General features: G+C 51.8%; 3 protein-coding genes across 9 annotated transcripts; all 3 read left to right on the top strand.

Moving 5' to 3' along the window:
• Positions 1-1,938: 1,938 nt before the first annotated feature.
• PIP4K2C (phosphatidylinositol-5-phosphate 4-kinase type 2 gamma) lies at positions 1,939-11,600 on the top strand. Of its 2 annotated transcripts, XM_017680842.3 has the most exons (10): positions 1,939-2,220; positions 4,731-4,828; positions 5,393-5,489; positions 5,864-6,007; positions 7,485-7,631; positions 7,819-7,857; positions 8,460-8,573; positions 8,957-9,224; positions 9,388-9,491; positions 9,682-11,600. In XM_017680842.3, exons 1-10 carry the CDS (start codon positions 2,047-2,049, stop codon positions 9,760-9,762), a joined length of 1,266 nt encoding a protein of 421 aa, XP_017536331.3. In that variant the 5' UTR covers positions 1,939-2,046; the 3' UTR covers positions 9,763-11,600. The 2 variants fall into 2 exon arrangements, with proteins under 2 accessions (XP_017536331.3, XP_036848365.2); XM_036992470.2 differs by lacking the exon at positions 7,819-7,857.
• Positions 11,601-12,711: 1,111 nt separating this feature from the next.
• DTX3 (deltex E3 ubiquitin ligase 3) lies at positions 12,712-17,873 on the top strand. Its single transcript, XM_017680848.3, has 5 exons — positions 12,712-12,961; positions 14,524-14,598; positions 14,949-15,697; positions 16,600-16,817; positions 17,157-17,873. Coding segments are annotated over exons 2-5 (1,044 nt in total). The 5' UTR covers positions 12,712-12,961; positions 14,524-14,597; the 3' UTR covers positions 17,233-17,873.
• Positions 17,874-18,169: 296 nt separating this feature from the next.
• ARHGEF25 (Rho guanine nucleotide exchange factor 25) lies at positions 18,170-25,207 on the top strand. Of its 6 annotated transcripts, none has more exons than XM_017680844.3 (16): positions 18,170-18,398; positions 18,684-18,798; positions 20,985-21,199; positions 21,333-21,428; positions 21,499-21,575; positions 21,741-21,807; positions 21,998-22,101; positions 22,291-22,360; positions 22,471-22,560; positions 22,645-22,737; positions 22,926-22,976; positions 23,146-23,223; positions 23,415-23,615; positions 23,763-23,943; positions 24,239-24,450; positions 24,756-25,207. In XM_017680844.3, the coding sequence occupies exons 1-16, from the start codon at positions 18,300-18,302 to the stop codon at positions 24,864-24,866; spliced, it is 1,860 nt and encodes a 619-aa protein (XP_017536333.3). In that variant the 5' UTR covers positions 18,170-18,299; the 3' UTR covers positions 24,867-25,207. The 6 variants fall into 6 exon arrangements, with proteins under 6 accessions (XP_017536333.3, XP_073069477.1, XP_036847918.2 ...); XM_073213376.1 differs by having other exon boundaries at positions 18,238-18,398; positions 18,610-18,798; XM_036992022.2 differs by lacking the exons at positions 18,170-18,398; positions 18,684-18,798 and adding exons at positions 19,509-20,109; positions 20,637-20,792.
• Positions 25,208-25,226: the final 19 nt, after the last annotated feature.

Raw genomic sequence — 25,226 nt, 5'->3', positions numbered from 1 at the left:
GTGGTGTAAATCTTTGTTCCCTTCCCTATCTCACTCGCTTCGCTGCATCTGATGTGTGGTATATATCCTTCCAGATATTTTCTCTGTATTCACACATAGGGTTTTTTTCCCCCAATGACAATATATCATGAAGATCTTTTCATGTCAATATATGTAGATTTAGCTCATTAAAATATGTAATTTTGATATCCTGTTCTCTTCATTATTTCCCCTCACTCTCACCTCTGTTCTGGCATCAGTTCTGTCCTTCTCCAGTGTGGCTCCAGCTCTCTCTTGCTAACAGTTTAATTCTCTTATCCCACCATCCTCTACCACAATCACCTATCTAACCCCCATTTTTAGGGCATACCCCTACCTGTCTTCTCTGCTCATCCCTCACAGCTTCTGAGAGGAATGGAGAAAAATGCACAACCCAAGCATGGGCAACCAAAAAGGCTACAAAACTTAACTGGGTCTTTGCTTAAGGTTCCTTCTGTGTACCCCTGTTCAGTTTCCTATCCTCTGTCCCCAGCCCCACCCCTGAGCAACTGCTCTAAACCCTCCCTCCTCAAGATTCCTTCTCACTCTCCTCCTTAGGCAACAACTCTGCTTTTAAGGACAAAGGAAGACGATTGAGCAGGAAATTCTTCATCTCTCCCCTACACCTACAAACTCACCTGTGTGTACAGATCCTTTCCTTCCTCGCACTGATAAAATTCACTTCTCAGTACCAAAGCGAGTCTCTTCTAGAGCCTTCATTCTTGAGATATGCAGACTCACTACATAAAATAACTAGAAGCAATGCAGACTTGGGCAGTTTGCATCTTTGTTAACTTCTGTCTCATGATTTCTTCCTCCCTTGTTAAGGTCTCCTTTAAAAGTGTGTTTTATTTTATTTCTCTATAAGTGACTCCCCATCTTGTTTTCTTAAAACCAATTTTATTGAAAAAGTCCGAAGCTTCGTCTCACTGCGTCCTCACTTCCCATTCATTCTCCAGCGCACCTTGATCTGGCTCTTGTTCTGCTGAAACTGCTTTCTAAAGGTGACTAGTTGCAGATATGATGGATACTTCATCCTTGTCCTGCTCCACCTCTCCAGGACATTTGACACTGCTCTGTACTTCTTCCTTCTTGAAATCTGAATCCCTTGTCTTCTGTGGCCCCGCTCTTAAGGGTCGTTTTACTTCTCTGGCTTTCCTTTCTCAGTCTTCTCCCCCCAGCCCCTTAAAAAAACCTCCGTCTGGGAGATGTCATCCACACCCAGAGTTTCCACAGCAATTAAATCTCTATCCCCTGCTCAGGTCATGATGCTGAGCTCTGGGCCCATGTATGTCCAGTTGCCCTCAGGTGCTTCGAACGTGTTCCAAAATGAACTCATCTTTTCACCAAAACTGCTTCATGTCATCTCTCTTCACCTTAGCCAGGAGCCTGGGATTCATTCTCAATGTCTCCCTTTCCTTCAAAACCCCACATCCACTAAGAATTTTCCAAATTGACCTCAAATTATATCTTTAGATGCCGTATTCTTCTTTCCACCCCAACAGCCACTGTTTCAGTTTGTCATCTCGTGCCTAGACTTTGGAACATTCCAGGCACCCTCCAGAATGATGCATGAGTGGTCCTTCTAAAAAGCACATCTAATACATCTGAACCACGTAAGGGATCTCCTACTTCGTAAAAAAAATGCTTTCGGCTTAGTCACAAGCGGGAGTTACTCTTACTAACTGGGCAAAACCGGAAGGCCACGACTTTGCAGCCAAGAAGCCCCCAACCCAGTAGTGATTCAGCCCAGCCGCATCCAGTCGCCGGAGGACTGGCCCGGTGCTCGAGCCGCTAGCTGCCCGCCAGGGACTGTTTCCCGGGTCCGCCCCTCCGCCAGGTGTGCCCACCCACCGCGCGGCGACGTGGCGGCGGGCGGGCGCTGAGGGGCGGAGCTAGTCCGCCGCGCCCCGCCCGCGGGCCAGCCTCTATGACGCCCCTGACGCCGGCGCAGGTGAGCAGCGCTTCCGGGGTCGGAAGCCCGCGTCGCGGCCACCGGCATTCACTTAGTCGGGGTCGCGGGAAACCATGGCGTCCTCTTCGGTCCCGTCGGCCACCGTCCCGGCGGCGACAGCGGCCCCAGGCTCGAGTTTCGGCTTCGCCTCCAAAACCAAGAAGAAGCATTTCGTGCAGCAGAAGGTGAAGGTGTTCCGGGCAGCCGATCCTCTGGTGGGCGTGTTCCTGTGGGGCGTAGCCCACTCGGTGAGACCCGGTCCTAGCCCCGGCGCCCTGCCCGAACCCTCCGCTCCTGTGCTTCTGGGTACCCCCGGTTCCAGGCTCCCGCCCTCGGAGCCCCTCGCTCTGCCGCTCTTTCTCCGGGCTGCCCTGGCCCCTGCGCACCAACCTCAGTTGTCCCCACAGAATATCTTCTCGCTCTAGATTTTCCTGTTTTTTTTTTTTTTTTTTGAATTGCAGACTTTTTTCTCGCCCTTTACTTCTCCACTCTAGTTCCGCCTTTCCCACCTGAAATCCAGGACTCGGCCTCCTCCCTGCTAGACCCAGCCTCATCCTCGGGCTGCGGGGACCGGCCAGGACTAGGCTCCAGCGGGAAGGCCATTAAGGGGAGTGGCTCTTCAGGGTTGGTGGTGTGAGGCCTCCGGAGAGATTGCTTGTGGAAGGGGTGCAGGGAGAGTGGCTGGACGAGAGGAATAGCTCACTTCCCTTTCCACCTTGCTTTCCAGACGTCGTCTTTGACTTTGAAACCTTGGCTCTGTGGGAAGCTCCAGGCTTCCGGGACCTTCTAATTCTGCTTCTCCCTTCTTTTCCCTTCCAGAGGTACAGCATTTCAGAGAAGCTACCCTACTCTAAACCTAGGGTTGCACTCTCTCAAGACTTGTGTACATATGCCTTTGATTCTTAACTGCATCCCCATTGCTGGGGATCTTTGACCAAAGAAATGCCTGAGGAGCTCTGGTCCTGGGGAGGCGATGGTGGTGAACTTTAGGAACAGGGAACTGCTGTGGAGGTTATGGCCTGGGAATCAGGAGGAGGACAAAGAGGCCAGTGCATCTCCTTTCCTGAGGATACCTTAGGTGAAGGAAGCACAGCCAATGCCCTTCCTCAGCTCTGGAGTGGGAGGGATGCAGTAACCTTGAATGTGACAGGCAATTTTTTGTAAGTCAACTTCCTTGAAGGTGGTGAGGAAGAATGTAATTTTTGTCACATTCTTAAATTGTGGTTTAGAATATCATTTGGGTTTGGTTATCTCCCTTTTGCATCTGTGGCTCTGTGGACTGCTCCCAGCTCCCTGAGTAGTGTCTTATCAGCGAATATCCAGTCTAAGGCACTTGGTATGGGCCAGCTGATAGAGATAAGGCTGCCTTTCATATGTAACTTCCAGGTGACTCATCCATCCCTTTGGGAGGCTTAACAAGGTGGATTTTTCCTTTGTTCAGGATTGAGGGCATTACACATGAGACCTGCTTCAGCTGCCCTAAGAATATGTACTTTAGCCCCAATACCCCATCTTCCAGCTAACACACATTTACTTGAAGTGTCTGGAGAAATTCCTTTAACATATGTCTTAGTGATGATTCAGCCTGCTTAACAGCAGGTGGCAAGGAGGGGGCATGAAGAACTGTAGCTGAATTTTAGGCTGAGAATCTCAAGTGGCTTTTTTTTTCCTAGAGGAATATGTTCTGTCCTCCTTTTTGGTGAGAATGAGAGGAGCTGGGTTTCATTGCTACATGTGGGATTTAGGTTAGACTGCACTTCATAACCTCTGTCAAATGATCAAGTAAGGAGAGGCAAAGCATCCATTTATTCCATTGATAAACACAGAATACATTGTGCTATCTAGGCACTTGAGAGATGCAGATGACTAGATCTAGTCCTTGCCCTTGAAGAGCTCACATTCTAGGTGGGGAACTTACATAAACTAGTGATTACAGCCATATGGTCAGTGCACTGTGGAAGGTGAGAGAAAGACACTCTGGTCACACCAGGGAGAAAGCACATCTCGGGATTTCTTAGTGCAGGAATCTCCCCGTCCACCCTGAGTTAGCAGACTGTGGGTTCTGGGGGATGAGGAGAGTGTGTGGTGCTTGCATCCTTTGGGCTGTGGTTTGGCTTGATTCTAGTGAACAGATGTCTAATGAGCTCATATCCTCATCTGGCCTGCATTCCCTCTGAAATCCACTGCTCTTTTTTTACCTTCACCTGGGCAGGTGGGGGCTTACTGTGGAGAACTGGGTCAGGCTAGTCTCGAAGGACTGGTTCTGTGTGTCAGGAGGTGCCTCCAGTAGGATGTGGACATTTCACTATTGCTGCTGTTGACCCTCAGAGTCCCACTAACTCTCCTGTGTACTTTTAAAATACCTTTTGTTTTGTTTTTAATGGAGTATAGAACTGTTTGTCTTGAGTGTCTTGAGTCTGCTGAGGGTATTTTTTTTCTCTAGAATTTCGCACAGCTTTAAAAATAGTCCTAAGTTGCTTACAGGGCTTGCCTAATATAAAATGACTGTTATGAGCATGAAGTTCCACGGGGGTGGGAGTGTAAGGGGCCATGTGAGAGGGTTGCTTACTGCAGTTCTTGTTGGGCAGCAGGAGAGTTCAGACACATATACTCACCTTTGTCAAGCATGTGCATAACCAGTGGTTTTAAAGGTATGAGGCTTGAGGTGCCCTTTTCTGACTCTTGCTCAGACACAGAGTATAAGAAGCTCTCCACAACCCCTGCTCACTGCCTCTCTGTTCTTGTTTTGGTTTATCAGATTAATGAGCTCAGCCAGGTGCCTCCCCCTGTGATGTTGCTCCCAGATGACTTCAAGGCCAGCTCCAAGATCAAGGTCAACAATCATCTTTTCCACAGGTATACAGGGATCCCCACCCTTCTCATGTCGACCTTCCTAGAGAAGAGTAATACATAACTTTAAGAGTTAAGATTGAATGAGTTGAAGATTTTAGACTTCGAAGGCAACTCACAAGTGGGATGGTCAAATTTTCCCAATGCAGAAACTTAGTACTGTGCAAAGAAACCACTAAAAGAACTCCCAATGTTCTCTATATCCTTATATGTATGTACTAGCAATTCCCCAGAGTAAGTACATTCAGATGCCATTATTATTACCTTCAAAACAATGGCACCTACTGCCAATTTTAGGATGTCTCTAACTTGCTTGAGATTTGGGGAATGCTGCTGTTTGGGTGGGCTAGATCCTCATTCTACTTAAGCTACTTACCAGCCATGTAACTTAAACAGGTCATTCAACCACCCTGAGCCATAGTCTCCCTTTCTATAAAATGGGAATGATATTCCTTTAAAGGATCTCACAAGGGTTTTATGAGAATCAAATAAGGTAATAATGTGTGGAAGTGATTTATAAACTATAAAAGCTTACATAAATATAAGGTAATATTGTTATCCTTATTTCAGGGAAAATCTGCCTAGTCATTTCAAGTTCAAGGAGTATTGTCCCCAGGTCTTCAGGAACCTCCGTGATCGATTTGGCATTGATGACCAGGATTACTTGGTGAGAGTCCGTTATGAGGGTGAGGGCAGTCCTTTCTCACTAACAACTGGGGACTCCCGGTACAGTCACATTTGGAGAAATGAGAGCCTTAGCAAGTGTGATTCTCTACCTATTTGTGGTCCCAGGCATTTTCAAAAATCTGATGAAAGCTATGAATTCTGTCCTGGGGGGAAAATATAGATACATTAAAAGTTTTGTTTTCACTTTAATATATTCAGTCCCTATATGGACACCAGGTTAAAAACCCCTGCTCAACCTCTCACCCCAGGGTTTTATCTACTTTCAGATACATTCAGTTGACCATTACTATGGTCTATGACTTGCATCTTCATGTAAAGAAGAAAAAGAGCCTCTAGCCTATTTTGTGTCCCCAGGTGTCTCTGACCCGAAGTCCCCCAAGTGAAAGTGAAGGCAGTGATGGTCGCTTTCTTATCTCCTATGATCGGACTCTGGTCATCAAAGAAGTGTCTGGTGAGGACATCGCTGACATGCATAGCAATCTCTCCAACTACCACCAGGTCAGGCCTCCAGCTTTATTTTTTCCCTTCCCTCTCTACTTGTAGCTCAGCTGCCAGAGCAGTTGGGAGACACTTCCTGTCCCTTTTCCTCACTACAATCAGTTTTGCGTCCCAAGAAGCACTTGACATCGTGGTTTTGAAAACTAGAAATTTGAAAAGAGGAGCCTTTGCATACTTATTTCTGTTTGACTAAATAGAACAATTTAGATGTATTCCTTCTCATTTGTACATACAATCTGAAACTGCTGTGGCATACAAAAAAGGCACATGTATGGACAGAGTATAAACTGTAGCCAAGTCAGGATTACGCAAAGTGTTAACACCAAATATACTGTCTGGAATAAGACCTATGGGAGAATTGTGGGAATTAAGCCAGATTCCTGGTTAGGAATAAGTGGGAAGAAGAAAAAGAAACAGTTTTGGGGGAAGACAGTTCTGATATAGATATGTTGAGTTTGGGGGTTCTGCAGTTTATCCAGGTATTGCAGTTGAGAATGGAGTTCAGAGAAGAGGATTAGACTAGGAGTCTAGATTTGAGAGTTATGGGTGACTAGGAAAACCATGAGTAGAGAAAAGATTACTGAAGAGAAGTGTGTGGAGAAGAGAAGGTTGAGGATAGACCGGAAGGGACAAGTAGCAAAAAGAGCCCCCAGGGGAGACCAAGAGTCAACCCACGGTTTTCATTATACGTGCTATAGTTCCCTCAATCCAGGATTTGAGGACAGAGAAGACAATCAGAAAAGCAGTGTACTGAGAACTCAGTCAGGGTGAGAAATTTTTAGGAGAGGCTGGTCAGCAATACCAAATGTCACCACATTAAATATAATGACTAGAATACCCATTGGATTTGGCAACTGAGAGATTTGGGGAAGGGAGGAGTAGAGAGATTTCTGAGGAGAAAGGGTAAAATCTGATTCACTGGTTTGAGGTGTGAATGAGAAATAGAAATGGATCGATTGCTGACTGTTTTTCCGAGAATGTTGGCTATTAAGAGAGGTAGGCGACAGTATTGAAAGAAGGTGGCACTCAGGAATATTTTTTTCAGAATCCAAGTTATTGGTCGTCATACAAACATTTTTACTATAAGTAGCCCATCCCATCAAGAAACATTGATTTAGATAAAATCATTTCATTGATAAGCAGATGTAATAACTAATCCTTGTTCTGTGGCCACTTGCAAATAAAGAGGGTCTAAAGTAAGGATAATAACTCCTACCTTCCTTATCTCAAAGAAAGATAAAGATAAAGTAAGAAAAGGCACTTTAAAACTAATGGAATAAGTCAGAGGAGATGAGGATTTGGAAACTGTGTGGAAAACCGGAGGCATATTTAGAAAGCTCTCACCCCTTTTGCCCTTTGTAACCTCTTTACTTGAAGTTTTCTGCCCTACTCTGGAATGGCGTTTGAGTTCCCGTTCCAGGCTTTTAGTGTATCTGCTGCTCAGCCACTCCCCACTCGTTCCTCCCTTCCACCCCAGTACATTGTGAAGTGCCATGGCAACACGCTGCTGCCCCAATTCCTGGGCATGTACCGAGTTAGTGTGGACAATGAAGACAGCTACATGCTTGTGATGCGCAACATGTTCAGCCACCGCCTCCCTGTGCACAGGAAGTATGACCTCAAGGTAAGGAGAGGATAGCTAGAGCTGAGGGGAAGCTCCTGATGGCCTGAGAGTGCGGGAGGGCCCAAGGGATGTGGGTACCAGATGTTCACTGTAATGGGAAGAGGATTGTGGCTTTGAGTATTGTCTTAGGAATGGGAGTCTGTCTTCTCACCACTTCTGCTGACTTGGTCTTGGGGTCTCTCCACAGGGCTCCCTAGTGTCTCGGGAAGCCAGCGATAAAGAAAAGGTGATACTGACTTAGGGGATGGGGTGAGGGATGAGGGAGGCAGATGGGGGACAGGATAAAGAGGTAGGGGTCATAAGAAGATAGGATAAATAGGTAGCTATTTAGTCTGGTCTTAAGCCACCAAAAAGAAGAGAGATACAAACTTCTATAATCCCAGGATTGCCTGGAATGGGCAGTGGGAGCCATGGCTTTGTCACTCTCATGGGCTGTTCCTGGTGGAAGGTTTGGGGATGGATAAGGGTGCCAGGCTTTACAAGCAAAATGCTTACCCTCCATCTTCTGCTCTGGGTTCTTTTATTCCAGCAGTTACTTTTGCTTTAGGAGAAATAAAAGTATGCATGGGGGTGTCTTGACTAAAACCATAAGCAGAGAGAAGTTGGGATGTGTTGGAGTACAGCCTCTTCTGATGAGTCTGGGGAAGCCACTGGGCATGAGCACAGCCCCTGGGGCAGCATCACAATGGAGTCAAATGAGGGGGGGCTATAAGATCCCTCTCTACAAGAGGCCACTAAGTTATAGGTAGAGCCCTAGGTAGAGCAGGGTTCTCAGAGTCTTTTGGAGGAAGGGCTGTATTCCCAAGAAGCCCCTATAATTATTCTCAGGTTAAAGAATTGCCCACCCTTAAGGATATGGACTTTCTCAACAAGAACCAGAAGGTTTACATTGGTGAAGAGGAGAAGAAAGTATTCCTAGAGAAGCTCAAGAGAGATGTGGAGGTGATGACTTGGGTGTTCTGGGATTGGCTTGGTTTCCCTTTTTTGCTCCCTATAGGGCAGTTGTCCCTCTCATTCAGTCTGTAAGAACTCCTCCCCTCTCTTCCCCTTTTTACTCTTTGGGGTCTCTGTGTGTAGGGTTCTTGGTATGAGCTATGAAAAATCCCTGGAGGTGACCATAGCAGGGCTGGCAGAATGAGCTAAAAGGATGATCTTAGATATAAGCACATTTAGGTACTAAAGGGCAGTGGTATACTCCCAACCCTCAATTTTTACACTTCCTTTCTCCATGAGGTCCCCTTAAAATCAGGGATGGAGGTATAAGGGTGGTAACTTGGAGTGGGAAGGGAGATCTGGGGTGACTGATTTGTGCATGGGGGTCTCAGTTCCTAGTGCAGCTGAAGATTATGGACTACAGCCTTCTGCTGGGCATCCACGACGTCATTCGGGGCTCTGAACCAGAGGAGGAGGGGCCTGTGCGTGAGGAGGAGTCAGAAGGGGATGGGGAGTGTGGCCTGACTGGACCTCCTGCTCTGGTGGGCTCCTATGGCACCTCCCCTGAGGGTATTGGCGGCCACATCCATTCCCATCGGCCCCTGGGCCCTGGAGAGTTTGAGTCCTTCATTGATGTCTATGCCATCCAGAGTGCTGAGGGTGAGCGAGATCCTGGAAATATTTAGGGTAGGGAGGGTTTGCCTTGGGGTACAGAGCAGAGGTGGGTGGAGAGGTTGGTTAGCTTTCAAAACAGACCTGACTTATTCCTGGGGAAAGGGAATTGGGACTATACTTGCTCTTCATTGCTGGTTTCTCTCCACAGGGGCCCCCCAGAAGGAGGTGTATTTCATGGGCCTAATTGACATCCTGACACAGTATGATGCCAAGAAGAAAGCAGCTCATGCAGCCAAGACTGTCAAGCATGGGGTGAGAGTTTCCCACAGCCTTTCTTTTCTGGTCTTGACTCTTTGGGAATAGAGAGCCTCTTGTGCCAGAGTAATGGGGTAGCAGAAGGATGAGGGTTGGGTATGGTAATGGTGTGGAGTAGAACCAGAGGGCAGGGAATGGGGAAGCATGGTGGGGTGGCCTGATACCATACCCATACCTCTCCTCACAGGCTGGGGCCGAGATCTCTACTGTCCATCCTGAGCAGTATGCTAAGCGATTCCTGGATTTTATTACCAACATTTTTGCCTAAGAGACTGACTGTCTCCGTGGTGACTGCTGCTTTTTGTTCAAGGTGGCAGTGTTCTGAGAGGCTTGTGGGGATTGTGGTTATTGAGGCCACTATGTCTTCTCTTCCTCCTTTGCTAAATTCAGGCTGCAGGCTCCTTCCATCCAAATAACTCCATCTTGTTAAGTAGGCCCTTCCTAGCCCTCAGAAACACATCGTTCTCTCTCTCCTTTGTCCAGTTTTCTTCTCTCTCTCCCTCCCCTCCAACAAGTCTGCTTGCTTTGTTATTGTTACTGTGACTCTCCCAAGTGCCTTGGTCTTTATAAAATGTCCTGTTATCTCTGTGATATCAGGGATGCTGGGGGAAGGGGGCTCTTTGCCGTCTTCAGGACCTGACTGGGCAGCTGGACCTGGCTTATACAACTACTGGAGGCACTTTGCTGTGTGGGATGAACTAAGAGTGTCTGAATTTTGCTGGTAACTATAGAACTTGCCAGCACATGCTTCCTGACAGGCCTGGGATGGAGGACTTTCAGGATACTACAGATACGGGTGCTGCCACGCACACATGATGGGATATGGCTAATTTTACAGAGGTGGCATGGAGAGTGGTCAGCCGGCTGGCACCTCATGGAGGTGGGACTTAAGGGGACTCTTGTGATTATGCAGGGCATTGGAGAAGGTCTCTGCTAAGGACTGACTGCTCTCCCATCTTTTCCCTCACCTCACTTTCACCCCCACCCTGTACTTCTGGGTGCAGGAGCCCAGAGATGGCCAGAGTTTGCAGACATGGGTGAAGGTATTTGACTGTTGTGCTCTTCCCCAGGACCTAACACCCCTCCTGGGGCTGGAACCTGACAGTGGGGGTATGGTCATTCTAGAAGCTGGGATGATGATGGACCAGGGTATAAGGTTCATTTCCCATGTTAAATTCCCTTTCTTCATGTCTAGCCATCCCTGAGGTTTTATTCCTAGCAGAAAGGACTATCTCTACCTGGGTCAACTCTGGTCATTTCAAAAGGATGGAGGTGTTAGGGTGGGAACCTCTTCTATTCCCTAGAGGTGCATGCCTAACATACTTCCTTATCCCATCCTTTCTCAAGCCCTTTTTCTGGTTGGATTTGTTATTGTGTTCTTTTCTGTCCTGTCTTATTCTGCTGTGTGTCTCCCAGAGAACAGATAGCCTTCTTTGTCATCTTCATTCTCCACCCCCAGAGAGGAATCAGAGCCATAACTCAACTCAATCACCGGGCCCCCTCCAAGATAGTTGAGTTGATGAGTGATATTCCCAGAATGTAGAGGGCCCTGATGAACCCAGATATTGCCTTCCCTTCTCACTAATGCCTTTGGGGCCAAGGCAGTCATTCTTACTCTCCTTCATCACCTGTGAGGTTTCTACATTTTTTTAAATACACAGATAGGCACCAGCAACTGGCCTGTGGGGGCACAAAGAGTCTTTGCTTTATATCTGGCTGGACTAATCTGTCTAACAAGAAGTCATGCAGGCATAAAGGAGAATTCCCCTCTCTCCTCCATCTTCTGCTCCCAAGGAAGTAACAAGAGGAGTCCCCAGTTAAGGACTGGAGCGTCTATAATAGCCTGCCAGGGGCTGGCTGGCTGGTCTTCACCCAGTCATCTGCCTTTCCCCTGTCGAACAAACGTGATAAAGCCCTGCAACACCAGCAGCTGCTGTGCTTTAGAAATGGGGGTTCTGACCACGTGGCTGATGTATCATGAGCAGTGTGGTCTTCATTTGTTGCTTCTGTTTTTCATCTTTTCTGTTTTAATAATTTAAAAAAAGACCTTGTATATTTACTCCCATTGCTGTCACTGTATAAAAATAAATTATTGAATCCAAATTCCTTCATGGAAATGCCTTTTCTTTTTCTTCCTTTTCGGAGGAAGCCTGTGCTTAGGAATGAGGAGACCAGATGAAGAATTTTGATCTGTAAGGTGTTGGGCACTTGAGGAGGTGGGTTTCCAGATAGATGGCTGTGAACTTAAAGGTGGTGAGGAGCATGCATGGAAATGGAAAACTTACTCCCCAACTTTGTGAGGATTCAGTTATAGGGGGTCAGTGAGAACTGAGATGATGTGACCCCCATTTCCCCAAGGTTCTGGGATTGATTATTACACTCGCATCTCTAAAGGTGAGCGAGCCTCTCAGAGCATGCAAGTGAGAGCTGAAAGGTGGAATTCGGTGTTATCCCAGGCTTCCTGGGAAAGACATCCTCTGTGTGGAAGGCAGGAAGAGTACAGCACGGTCCTAGGAAAGCCAAGAAGAAAGTGTCCAACCCTCCAGCCCACAGAGGGAGTGAAGAAAGTAGGTGGGTAAACAGAGGTGGTTGCCAGTCTGGGAGATCCTGCACTACTTGGCTGAGGAAGTCTTTTGCTGGTGGAAAAACCTGGCTTGATGTGGCCCCAGGGAAGTGAGTTGGACAGGGGGTGGAGACTGCTCTGATGTGGGAAGAACAGAGCATGCTTTTTTCTGAGAGTTTTTTAACTCTAGTTGAACCACAGACTTGACACTACCACCACCCGAAGGCGTTTTTTAAAAATACACACGTCTCATTCTGTACCAGCCTCAGTATCCCTGATTGTGGAAAGAGAAAAATGACAGGCACACACCAATACAGTCTGGGAGAGGTTGTCGGGCTCACAGGCAGTAACAGTCTAGGAAAAGACATGAGGGAGGGGGTGGAAATGGTTTTTTAGGACCAGTGTTTTACTATGACTCTTCCCATCCCATATCATTCCTCAAAAGCCCTTCTAGCATAAGGACCACAGAAAATCTGTTCCGTCTTCCCCAGCTATCTTAACCGACACCCACCCACCCATCCGCCACCAGCTCCCAGAAGCCGCCACCCAGCTGGCTGGGAAAGAAAAGGGAGATGGCTCCTCCGACAAGGGTGGCGTCTCCAGGGAACTTAACCTCCTACCCTCGGTTCCACGACGCCACCCCCTCCATCCGAATCCTGGGATGGCGCCTCCATTTTTATTTTGGGGCGGAAGGGCAAGATCTCCGGGTAGAGGGGGTCAAAGAAAACAGTGACTATCACCCGACGGGGAAAGAAGGTGCTGTCCTCCTTCCCTTCCGCTCAGCCCACACCCCCTGTAAGCTCCCCCCACCTCGTTGGGATCTCCCCCCTTGTTGCTAAGGCCCGGACCGTCATCCCAGCAACAGCCTCGGTCATGTGACCGGCAATGGCGGCGCTGAAGGGAGGTAGGTGAGCCCGGCGCCCCCCACACCCGCCGCGCGCCCCCTGGACCCCGCTTGCGCCCCCGCGCGCCCTCCCCGCTCTCCCTGTACCCCCTGCTCACCTCCTTGCCCCGCGCGCGGCGCCGGGGACTCCCTCCAGGCGCGGCCCATCCTTTTCCTATCACCTTCCAGCCTGGGCCTCCATTTAGGGTTCTGGGGACAGCGATCTGGCCGACATGCACCCCCTACCCAGTGGTGGGGCGCTAGGGGCTCGGTGAGATGGGGATGTGGGGGGTTGGTTCCGGGTCTTGCCCTGCAAGCGGTCTTGAGGGGAGGGGTGGAGCCGCCTCGATTGAGGCCCCCAGGGATCCTTGCCCTACGAGGCGGCCCCTGCCACCGGCCTGCCTGGAGGGAGGAATGGGCTCCGGTCCGGCCTGGGTTGCTCCAGGGGAATCAGAGACCCGGCATTAACTGTGGCCCCGCCGCCCTCTTCCGTGTCAGCAGGACTTGGAGCTAAGGACACCTGGGTCCTGGGTTCCCTCTGATGGGGAAGGGGGTGTCCCACCCTGGTCAGACTGTATGATCCGAGGCTCTAGGGGTCCAGTTTCACTATCTGTGCATCTGGTCCTTAGGAGACTATGAAGGGGGCACAAATGGAGAGCCTGTCCCCTTTGGATCAAGTCAAGGAATTGAGGTCATACTAATGGCCCCTCGTTCTATTTGAGCTGCATTTGGAGGTGTTGTAGGGACAGCTCTGTAGCTGATCATGGGAAGACTAGGGGGAAACATCAACTCCTCCAGCGGAGCCCCACCCTCCCTAAAGCAGACTGAGTTGCTGACAGGCTTGCACTCTGTGTGCTGGGTTTAAAAGGTGTCAATGAGAAGTTTGTAGTTGAAGGGGCTGGTGCCACTCTGCATTCCAGAGAGACTTCTGAAGAGACTGGGCTAGCTCTCAAGGAAGGCTTCCTAGCAATAGGGCCAGAATTATTTCGGAAGGTGGAGCAGGGCGAGGAGTTGTGGGGAATATAGGAAATATGCTTATCCACGTGATCCGAGGGAGGTGGCAAGACCTCGGTCTGTCTGGGCTCTTCCTGCCCTGACTTCTCTTATCCATTCCCTAGGCTTTCTTGAGAACCTCAGAGCTGGGGAAGGGAAGATGAAAGTTAGCCTGTTGAAGTTCCTCCTTTAGCTCCTTGGGGAAAGGCTGAGGATGGAATTCTGAAGGAGAGAAGGAAAGGAAATGGAAGAGGGGTTTTTGTTCTGATTCTGGGCTGACTGGGGAACATGGTAACATTTGTCATCATAACCCTTGCCCCCACTGCCCGCCTCCTAGTCCTGATCAGCTGAGTATGGAAACAAGAGGGACTTCTTCTGTCATTGTCCATGGACTTTCCAGGTGTCTGCCTCCCAAGGGAACCTAACTTTTCACCTTTAAATTGGTTCCCTCCATTCTATGTTCCAAAGAGTCCAATTTTCAGTAACTTACACTCAGGATCCTTCTCTGTTGCCTGGGCTGCTGGGTTGGGGCATGTGGGAATGAGGGAAGAGGTTTCTCACTTTCCCTCCTTTTCTTTTCCACCCACCAGGTCACACAACCTACAAGTAGGGAGCAGGGACAGAGAGAGAGCCTGCATGCCAATTCCAAGCTCCTCAGGATCAAAGTGAGCAAAAAGGAGGTCAAAAAGTCTCCCTCCCCTTTAAAGAACTCAGTTTTTGCTCAGAAGTGGGGAGGGGCAGATTGTTTCTGTTATCTTGGGAGGGTTATAAGGAGATCCAAGACTGATGGTCCGCTTAGATGATAATAATAAAGGTATAGAAACGTTCTTGCTCTTCAGTGGGTGCTGGGGTTTGAAATTTAAGAGGAGATAGAAAATGAATTTGGGGGAGGAGTTGGGGTTGGCCTTTGAAAGCATAGAGGTAACACGGCTGGAAAGGAACGTGAAGTAGGAGGCACTGATATCTGTCAATATTGGGACCCCCCCACCCTGAGACCCTTTCACCCTGGGGGCAGTGTCGTTCGTCCTGTCCAGAATGGCAGCCTGTGGAGGCACCTGCAAGAACAAAGTGACTGTCTCCAAGCCTGTGTGGGACTTCCTGAGCAAGGAGACCCCAGCTCGGCTGGCCCGGCTTCGAGAGGAGCACCGTGTGTCTATCCTCATAGATGGCGAGACTTCTGACATCTATGTTCTCCAGCTTTCCCCACAGGGCCCGCCCCCGGCCCCTCCCAATGGGCTCTACCTGGCCCGGAAGGCTCTCAAGGGGCTGCTAAAAGAGGCAGAGAAAGAGCTGAAGAAAGCTCAGAGGCAGGGGGAGCTTATAGGCTGCCTGGCTTTGGGGGGTGGGGGAGAGCACCCTGAGCTACATCGCCCAGGCCCACCCCATCTCCGAGCAGCCCCACTCCTGACCCCAGGAGCACGGGGGCTTCCCCCACCTCCTCCTCCCCTGCCCCCTCCTCTTCCTCCTCGCCTTCGGGAGGAGGCAGAAGAGCAGGAGAGCACCTGCCCCATCTGTCTGGGGGAGATCCAGAACGCCAAGACACTGGAGAAGTGCAGGCACTCATTCTGCGAGGGCTGCATCACCCGGGCCCTGCAGGTGAAAAAGGCCTGCCCTATGTGTGGCCGCTTCTATGGGCAGCTGGTGGGCAACCAGCCCCAGAACGGGCGGATGCTGGTCTCTAAGGATGCCACCCTCCTGCTGCCCAGCTATGAGAAGTACGGCACCATCGTCATCCAGTATGTCTTCCCACCCGGTGTCCAGGGGGTAAGAAGACTCCCGCCTGCCCTTACCCTTTGGTTTTCCCCATGCCTGTTCTCTGACCTAGGAAAACTGGGTGAGGGTGAGTGTGTTTGTTAGATATGATACAGTCTTGCTGTCTCCCAGTGTGCCTTCCTGCTCAGTGCCCTGGAGCTAGGAGGTCCCTTTGAGGCCCAACTTTTCCATCTCCATGACCCCAGGGCACACATGAAAATCAGGTATGAGAGAAGGGTATTGAATACTATATCCTCCATGAACTTGGAGGTTGATGACTATTCTTGGCAGAGGTGAATTCTGAGAGGTGGTGGCTCAAGTGCAGGCAGACACAGCAGGCAGGGATCTGGCCCTCCTAACAGATCAGAGTTACTTTATTCCAGATTTATGAGCAAGGGAAACCTAGATAATGGTGAAAGGTTAAAATTTAAAATGGGAGTGGTCAGGAGCCCACAGGTGTCTTCCCACTTGGTAAAGACTAATTTCCAGTTTTGTTGGCAGAGAGCTAAGGTCTGAAGAAGAGTAATAGAAAAATTGAAAAGGTTAGACAGTGGAAGAAGCATTGGGAATGTTTTCAGGTGGAGATGGGAAGACTGGAAGATAAATTACTGTTTTCACATTTCTGCTGAGTTACCCAGAGTAAGGACCGGCTACCTTTCACTTCTGAGAATCCATTTGTTGCTGAATTGAGTCTTGAGACAGCAGAAAGAACTTTATTAACAATAAGGATTCTATCCAAAAACAGGCTCCTACTGCCCAAACCCTAGAGTCTCTCCCTCCTGGAAAGGCTGTCAGCGTGTTGCCGCTCTGTCAGCATTAGCACAGACAGAAGGCTGGCCAGGGTAACCCTCCTTTGGCATCATGGGCCTTAAGGTGCCCAGCTGCTCACTGCCCACTTTGCTCTCCCCTCCTAGGCTGAACACCCAAACCCAGGAGTTCGGTACCCTGGCACCACACGGGTGGCCTACCTCCCGGACTGCCCGGAGGGCAACAAGGTGCTGACCCTCTTCCGTAAGGCATTTGACCAGCGTCTCACCTTCACTATCGGCACGTCTATGACCACAGGGAGACCGAATGTCATCACCTGGAACGACATCCACCACAAGACCAGCTGCACAGGGGGACCCCAGCTGTGCGACATCCCTTCATTTCCCTTTCCTTGGCTCTTCCCTGTCTTCCTCTCCAATGAGGGAACGACATCAGGCCCTCTCTGGGAGCCTCCCCACTGGAGAGGCCTACTCCCAAACTATATACAATCTCTTCTTCCCACTTTCTCCTACATTCAGCTTGGTTTTGATGTGCCCAGCTTAACCTACAATAACAGAATTGGGCTAAGTTTATCTTGGGTTTGGATAACCTTAGGGGAAGTGGGTAGGGACTGGAATGAGGCACCCAGAATGAAGTGAGCAAGGGGGTTGGTTATATGAGCAAGGCAAAACAGCTAAACCTTGGCCCCATTTCTTTCTCCTAGGTTTGGGTACCCAGACCCCACCTACCTGACTCGGGTGCAAGAGGAGTTGAGAGCCAAGGGTATCACAGATGACTGAAGGACGTCCTTTTTGCCAAGGCCCCTGCTGGCTCCTCCACTAGGACCGCTGGAAGTCTCTGTTCTCCTCTCTCCCTCTGTCTCCCCACACCACAGCACCCGAGTAGGGGACCTGGCCAACTGGGGAAGGAGTTCAGAGAGGAATGGGCAAGCCCTTTCCCTGTCCCCACAGGCCAAGTGCTTCAGTGCAGTGTGAGCCACTCCCTTCTGGCAGAGGCTGATCTCCCAGGCTTTCCTCCCGTCCTCCCCAAGTACAGACTCCCAGTCTCCCGGCCCCTTCCATTGCCCTTGGCTTTTTCTGGTCTGTGCTGTGCTCCACCAACTAAGCTGAGAAAGGACCAGGGCGATGAGGGGAGGGTCTCTTGAGCCCCCAGACCCACATACTGCGCCACTGCTGAACTTCGGTGCCGGGAGGGGGTATCAGGCTGGTGTGAGTCCCCGTGGAGCCGGCCTTGTGAGTTCATCAGAAACAATTCCCCTTCTACCTTAACGTGTCCTTTCTCTCCTGTGTCTCTGTCTCTGTCAGTCTGTCTTTCTCCTGCTCTTCTCCCCCTCTATAAGGAGCCTCCTTACCCTGTTCTGGAATCGCCGCCAGACTCTAGCTTTTAATTTAATAAAAATAAAGTAAAATATGCAACCTTCCATGCCACGCCCGTGCTGTTCTGGGGACGAGGTGGGGGTGGGGTGGGGAGCGTGACCTACTATGGAGGGCGGGGAGGGTGGAGGGGGTGGTGATCGGAAACCGATGTGCTTCCCCAGCTCACTGTCTCCGGAGGGCCTTGGGCAGGGCATATTCTCAGTGGGCTCCATAATAATTCTGCGAAGGCCTGCATCACTCTTCGACGTTAGAATCGGGATTAAGAGGGGTTTGTTTGTCGCTGAACTACAGTTGTAGAGAAAGGAACAACCCTACCCCCTTTGAGAAGTTTGGCTGGGGTGGGAGTGGGGGCGGAGCCGGGCAGGGGGTGGATTCGGCAGCAGCAACTCCCCGGACGCACGCAGGCCTCAGAGCCCCCCAGCTTCCGTGCCCCCTCGGCCCTGAAATTTGGAGCTGGGTAGGGGTCCAGCATGAAGCCCCCGGACCGCCCCGCCCCTGGCCGCACTGACCGGATACTGGGGGTCATGGGGGGCATGCTGCGCGCATGCGCCCTTCCCGGGCAGGAGGTGGTAAGAGATGGAGACCACGGTGGGGTCGGGGTCTTTAGGGGGCTTCAGGAGGGCTGAACCCCACAATTCAATTTACCTGCAACCAGGAATTATGCGGGGCAGTCGTAGAACTCCAGGAGTTCCATTAAGAGGGCCTTGGCCACATTCTGGGTGAACCGCTCCCTCCACCCCAGCTTGGGCGACCCTTTTGTAACATTGTGGATTTTGACAGAAGGAAAAAGGGGAGGCGGTCGGTCTTGGCTGGGCGTGGAGAGCGGGTTCCTTCGGATCATTCTGTCCCCGCAGCCCCAGAAGAGGAGCCCTCTAGGGCAGGGGGGCACCGAGCCAGAGTCTGACCAAACGGAGGGCTATCAGGAAGGGGAACGCGAACACATGGCCCCCGCCTGGTCTCCGCTGCCCGGTAAGAGGCTAGGGGTGGAGTGGGGCACCGTTTGCCATCCAGCGCAAAGTGGAGAATTCAACTACATACTGCTCTTATTAGCATAAAGGTTCGCATCTAATTTGCATGAGACCCATTTAATCGCTGAGACCTCCACTCCTCTTCTCGCCCTCCATCCGCTGTGTCCCCAACCTCGGTGGGTCCCGAGTCCCCGCGGGCGGAGTGTCCCCGCGCCCCACCCCTGGCCCTTCGCCAGCCCGGGCTCCAGGACTTCGCCTTAATTGGTGATTAGCCTCAGCTGGAGTAGCAGGGCCTGGAGGAAAGAAGGGTCCGGCGAGAGGGCGGCACCTGGCCTATGTTCCCCACAAAGAGCTCCCCATTTATGTACTCCCTACTGGAGGACCTGGCCACCCCTGCGCGGCTAAGCACAGTCCCAGCCCAAGACATCTTCATACAGGCCAAAGCCCCATCCACCGCACCGTTCCTCCGCAGAGGCGGAGGGGCGACCAGGCAGACAGGCAGACCCCGCTGTCGGTTTAACCCCCGCCCCAGAGCTCCGCAGTCCGAGCCCGAGATGTGGGAAGGAGGGGGAACCCGGGGCGGGGGAGCCCAGGCTACGGAGAGGGGGCGGAGGCGCCGGGGACGTGGAGTGGGAACGTGGTAGAGCCTGGAGGAGGGGAAGGGGGAGGAGGCGGGAACCCGGCCTAGGCCAGGAGAAGCGCGAGAGGGCGGAGCTGGGCCCAGAAGCCCCTCCCAGCGGCCGCGCCGCGGCCCGGCCTGTTATTCGGCTAGCTGTTTGCCCGAGACCCACGCAGCGCCAGTGGCTCGGGGAGTCCGCCCCCTGCCCAGGCCTGGAACCAACCCCAACCCGAGAGGCCGGAGACGGAGCTGGAGAGGCTGCCGCATCCCGGCCCAGCCTCCCATACCATCCCTCCCCTCTGCGCTGGACGTCGGGACCCTGGGCCCCGCAACGACAGGGCTCCGGAAACTCTCCCCGCCCAGCACGGCAGCTGGGCCCCGCGCCGCCCTCTCTGCAGAGACCCCAGTCTTCCTCCAGACCAGACTTCCGCCTACCCCTGGACGCCCCCTCCCGCTTCCCTCCCTCCCCGCCTCCCCAAGTCTGGAGCGGGGTAGGAGGGAGGGGGTGTGTGCGCCCTGCGCCGTCCCCGCCCCGCCCCCCGTGATTCCCCCTGTATGGCCGGCCCGGGCGGGGGATGCGGGGGGGCCCGGGCGCCATGCGGGGAGGGCACAAGGGGGGTCGCTGTGCCTGTCCCCATGTGATCCGAAAAGTGCTGGCAAAATGCGGCTGCTGCTTCGCCCAGGGGGTACGTGGTGAGTGCGAGGTCGCAGGGCCCCAGTGTCCAGTTGGGGGCGGGCTGAGGTTTTAAGACTTCTGTTTGCCCTGGCCCGAAGGATATAAAGACTGGAGACTGTACCTGTGTTTTCCAGGGAAGTGACTTAATTAATATACCTTTTGCCTCCAAATTTCTATCAGTTCAACTTAAATTGGGGAAGGGACAGGGGACATCTCTCCTTCCGATAGTCAGTTGGCTGTGAGAAAAACCCATCCAGGGTCCTCACAGGCCTAGAACTGCATCTTGCCTCAAATCCTTTTGCTAATCTGAAGAGGGATGGGGGATGGAGGAATGAGGAATGAGGGGGCCTACCAGGGGCTCTATGGCGAATCACAGCTCCTCTGTCCCTGAGCCCAATCCAAAGATAGCCCTGATGAGCTGTCCTCACCTGCCTCCTCCACTGGGTCTGTACCTTTGTTGGGGAGGTGGGCTACAGCAGTCTGGGGGAGGGGGCCTGGGGGTGGCAGATGGACTTTTAGCTTTTTTTTCTCCCCCACTACTCAGAATGGTCTGTACCCTTTGGGATGGGGTGGGATGTAGGAGAGCAGATGGCCACCCTCAGCTTCCAGTGTCTGCCCAGATGGCTACCCCCACCCCTATATCTGTACCATGCTCAGGATATGGGGGAACCTCCACATGTAACTGGGGATTCCAGACCTGGTGAGCCTTCCTCCCAAGGGTGCCCTGATGAAATTTTCTATACTGGCCAACTCAAATGAGGATGGTGAGAGAGTGAGCCCTGGGGGAGAGGGGCTGAACATCAAGGAGAGAAGACTCTGGAGCTCCCCAGGGACCTGGAATCTGGAGCTGGAGCAATAGCTATCCCTCTTTTCTTTCCTCCCACCCCATTAGAACCCTATTCCATTGCTGGCAGTGATGGGAGTATCTCGGCTTCAGCTGCCTCGGGTCTGGCTGCACACTCTGGTCCCAGTTCCAGGCTCAGCTCTGGCCCCTGTTCCCCTGGCCCCCCAGAGCCAGTCAGTGGCCTGAAAAGATGGTTGGATCATTCTAAACATTGTCTCAATGTGGAAACTGATGCAAGCGGTGGCCAGACTGGGCCATATGAGGTGAGCAGGGAGCACCAGAGAAGCATGTAAGATGTTCATGAAAGACACTGGGAGAAGCAGGTTGGGGGCCGCTGGTCACTGGGGAGACACAGCTATTGTCTCTGACCTCTGACACTTGACCTCTGGTCCCCAGAACTGGATGCTGGAACCAGCTCTAGCCACAGGAGAGGAGCTGCCAGAACTGACCCTACTGACCACATTGTTGGAGGGCCCTGGAGATAAGACACGGGTATGAAGAAATGGATCTGGGATGGCTTCCCTAACCCATTTGCTTACTCTTGGATGTTCTCTCCTTCCAGCCACCTGAGGAGGAGACTTTGTCCCAAGCCCCTGAGAATGAGGAGGAACTGAAGAAGAAGGCTCTGGAAAGGAGTATGTAAGTATGCATCATCACCCAACCCCCACTAAATTGCCCAACTCTCATACATTTTAGAATTGAGACTTGGAATTTCCTCTGAGGTTGGCTGTGGTAATGAAGGGGCTTCTGGTTCAAGGGGGAGGAAGTGGCTAAACAAAGGATGTGCACTCCTGTTTTCCCCAGGTATGTCCTGAGTGAACTGGTAGAAACAGAGAAAATGTACGTGGAGGACTTGGGACAGATTGTGGAGGTAGCTCTCTTTTCCCTTCTCAGCCCTAGTCCAGTCCTTTCCTTCTGCCCATGGCTAATTTTAGGAGCCTTGGTGCTCCTCTATGCCTTGCCAGTGCCCTCTCCATCCTGGACTTCTTGGTGTGCTGGGGTGGGGACAAGGGTGGGGATTCCCGCTGGAGCCGGCTCCACACACCCGAACCTTCCCACAGGGGTACATGGCTACCATGGCTGCTCAGGGGGTCCCAGAGAGTCTTCGAGGCCGAGACAGGATTGTGTTTGGGAATATCCAGCAAATCTATGAGTGGCATCGAGAGTGAGTGGTGGGTCCCTGAGAGTAAGGGAGAGGGGGGTGTTTGGTTGTCTCTGTATCCTTCTATCTAGGGGCCATTGTTGCCTGAGGAATGTTTGGAGGGGCTTTGTGGCTAGCACTACCAGGGCAGATAGCTCAAAATTGCGTGCGATTGGAGTATTTGACCTGCCTTTTCCCTGCCAATCCCTCCAGCTATTTCCTCCAGGAGCTACAGCGGTGTTTAAAGGATCCTGATTGGCTGGCTCAGCTATTCATCAAACACGTAAGGGTTGAGAGGGAGGGGCCTGGATGGGAGGGGCTTGGGAATGCTCGGCGCTCTGAGACGAGCTTGCACTACTCATCCGCCCTGCTCTTGAACTTTTCCCCTATTAGGAACGCAGACTGCATATGTACGTGGTGTACTGTCAGAATAAGCCGAAGTCAGAGCACGTGGTGTCAGAATTTGGGGACAGCTATTTTGAAGTGAGTGGCAGAGCTGCTTTGGGGGAAGGGGACAGAATCTTCTGGCTTTCCAGGCTGCATAAGCATCCCATCCCTGTTCCCCAGGAGCTCAGGCTGCAGCTGGGGCACCGTCTGCAGCTCAGTGACCTCCTCATCAAGCCAGTGCAGAGGATCATGAAATACCAGCTGCTACTCAAGGTCAGGCCCACCTATTCCTTGGGGGCACAACAGGTGGAAACAGCCCTTTTCTCATTCATATCCCCAAAGTTCCTTAAGGCTGCCCCCAGACTTCCTGGGGGTCCTTATCTTTGTGCTCAGGGGATGATGTGAGAGCTGCTGAGTATGTCCTCATGATCCCCCCTGAGCATTTCTTTTCTACATCTTAGGATTTTCTCAAGTATTACAGTAGAGCTGGGGTGGATACTGAAGAGCTAGAGGTGAGGACTCCCAGACCTTCCAGGACACACCACACATACCTTATCTTTGTAGTCTCCTGGGTTCCCCCAGCTCCTAAGGTGGTGTAGAGCTGTCTGGTTTTTAGGGGGAGGCTGGATATGAAGAGGCCTCTTTCCCAGCCATGATAGTGCTCCTCTCTTCACCTGCCAGCAAGCTGTGGAGGTCATGTGCTTCGTGCCCAAGCGCTGCAATGACATGATGACCTTGGGGAGACTGCGGGGGTTTGAGGTATGGAGATGGAGCAGAGGCTGGAGGTTCAATGCCCTTCTGCCCCAGTGTGAGCTCCTTGGGAGGTCGTTATGGGCAGTCGTCTCCTGGGGCTGACCCCACTGTTGGTTGGAAGTGTCAGGGAGGGAAGAGCAGAGAGTTACCCCTTTTCTCCTTGTTTTTTCTCAAAGGCCACTATCTTTTGATTCTAGGGCAAATTGACTGCTCAGGGAAAGCTCTTGGGTCAGGACACATTCTGGGTCACGGAGCCAGAGGCTGGGGGGCTGCTGTCCTCCCGAGGTCGAGAGAGGCGTGTCTTCCTCTTTGAGCAAATCGTTATCTTCAGTGAGGCCCTGGGAGGAGGTGTGCGAGGTGGAACACAGCCTGGATATGTGTACAAGAGCAGCATCAAGGTGGGAGGGTGTTGGTCCAGGGGAGGGGATCTGTCTGGGAGGGGGTGAGGCATCTGAGAAGGTGTGTGCCTCTTGGATTCGTTGGAGAGGGTAGGAGCCAGAGGGGGCCTGGAGAATTTAGGGACCATCTCCTATGTTCCAATCCAGGTGAGCTGCCTGGGACTGGAGGGGAACCTCCAAGGTGACCCTTGCCGCTTTGCACTGACCTCCAGAAGGCCAGAGGGTGGAATCCAGCGCTATGTTCTACAAACTGCAGACCCTGCAGTTAGTCAGGCCTGGATCAAGCAAGTGGCCCAGATTCTGGAAAGCCAGCGGGACTTTCTCAATGGTGAAGCTCCCCCCACTTCCCCAATGTGTGCCCTCAGCCCTTTGACCTCCTGAATCCCTCACTGCCCAATCTGCACCCCCTGCTCTCTGACCCTAGCTTCTCCCCATTGCTCATTCCCACTTTTCCACTCCTAGCTCAAGATTTGATAACTCAGAATCCCCTAAACACCAAGCAGCTTACATTGGCTGACCATCCTTGGGAAGCAGAACAAAATGGGAGGGTGGCCTGAGCAGAGCCCCTCGGGAAAGGACCTGTCTCTGCTGTAACCTTCCTTTTGTTCCTCTCTTTGCCCCAGCACTACAGTCACCAATTGAGTACCAGAGGCGGGAGAGCCAGACCAACAGCCTGGGGAGAACAGGAGGGCCTGGGGTGGGGAGCTCTGGAAGAATTCGGCCTGGAGACCAGGCCCAGGTCAGCACACACACACCCATCAATGGCTCTCTCTCCTCCCTGCTGCTGTTGCCCAAAGGGGAGGTGGCTAGAGCCATCCTGCCCCTGGACACACAGGTAATGAGGAATGGAGTTTCCTGGTTGTAGGGGCAGAATGGGGAGGGCCTCTCTTGTTTTGGGATCTCCAAATCCCCCTCCTCCATATCATTCCTTTCTTCCACCACCTTCCTTTTGTCTGTCCCTTCCTACTTCCCATTTCTTACCTCCCCACTCCAGTTTAACCCAGGGAGAAGATGATGGTCTCAAATAATCTAAGTTATCTAGCAAGAGGAGGTGGCTTGGCTAGGGGCTTACACTGAAAAGAGTAGAGTGAGGGTAGATTACCTTATTTTTTTGATCTTCTGACTTGAGCCTTTCTTCAGGACCCCAGTGACATCCCTCAGCCTCCTTGTGACTCTCCTCCAGTTCCACCAATTCCTAACACTCTTCCCTGCCAAGCCAGACTTGCCAAGCTGGATGAGGATGAGCTGTAACTTGTGAAGGCCATGGGGATGGTGCTGCTCAGCCACTCTATTCCCAAGGAACTTAAGGGCAGTCGTGGCACCACCCTGGAAATCCCCTTCTTGGTGTGTCTGAGGGTGGGCATAGTGGGAGTGGTGTGAACTTGGAGGAGGGTATCTAACTCAAAAAGACTTCTTTCTGCCCAAGGAACCCAGATTCCTTCAGTTCCCACCCCTATGCATGCTTCACAGTTTTCTCCAAAAGAAGGGTATGCTTGGAGGGGAGTGCTGGGCAGGGACCAGATAGACAGGACCGGTTTTCTTATTTCTTTTGTTTTTTTCTGTTTTCTGAGAATAAAGGTTTTGTTATATCACTAAGGCTGCTGTCTTGAC

This window comes from Manis javanica, chromosome 10 (assembly GCF_040802235.1).
Source record: "Manis javanica isolate MJ-LG chromosome 10, MJ_LKY, whole genome shotgun sequence".
Taxonomy (NCBI): domain Eukaryota; kingdom Metazoa; phylum Chordata; class Mammalia; order Pholidota; family Manidae; genus Manis; species Manis javanica.
Note: the sequence above shows the minus strand (reverse complement) of the source record. Positions and strands in the feature narration are given on the sequence as shown.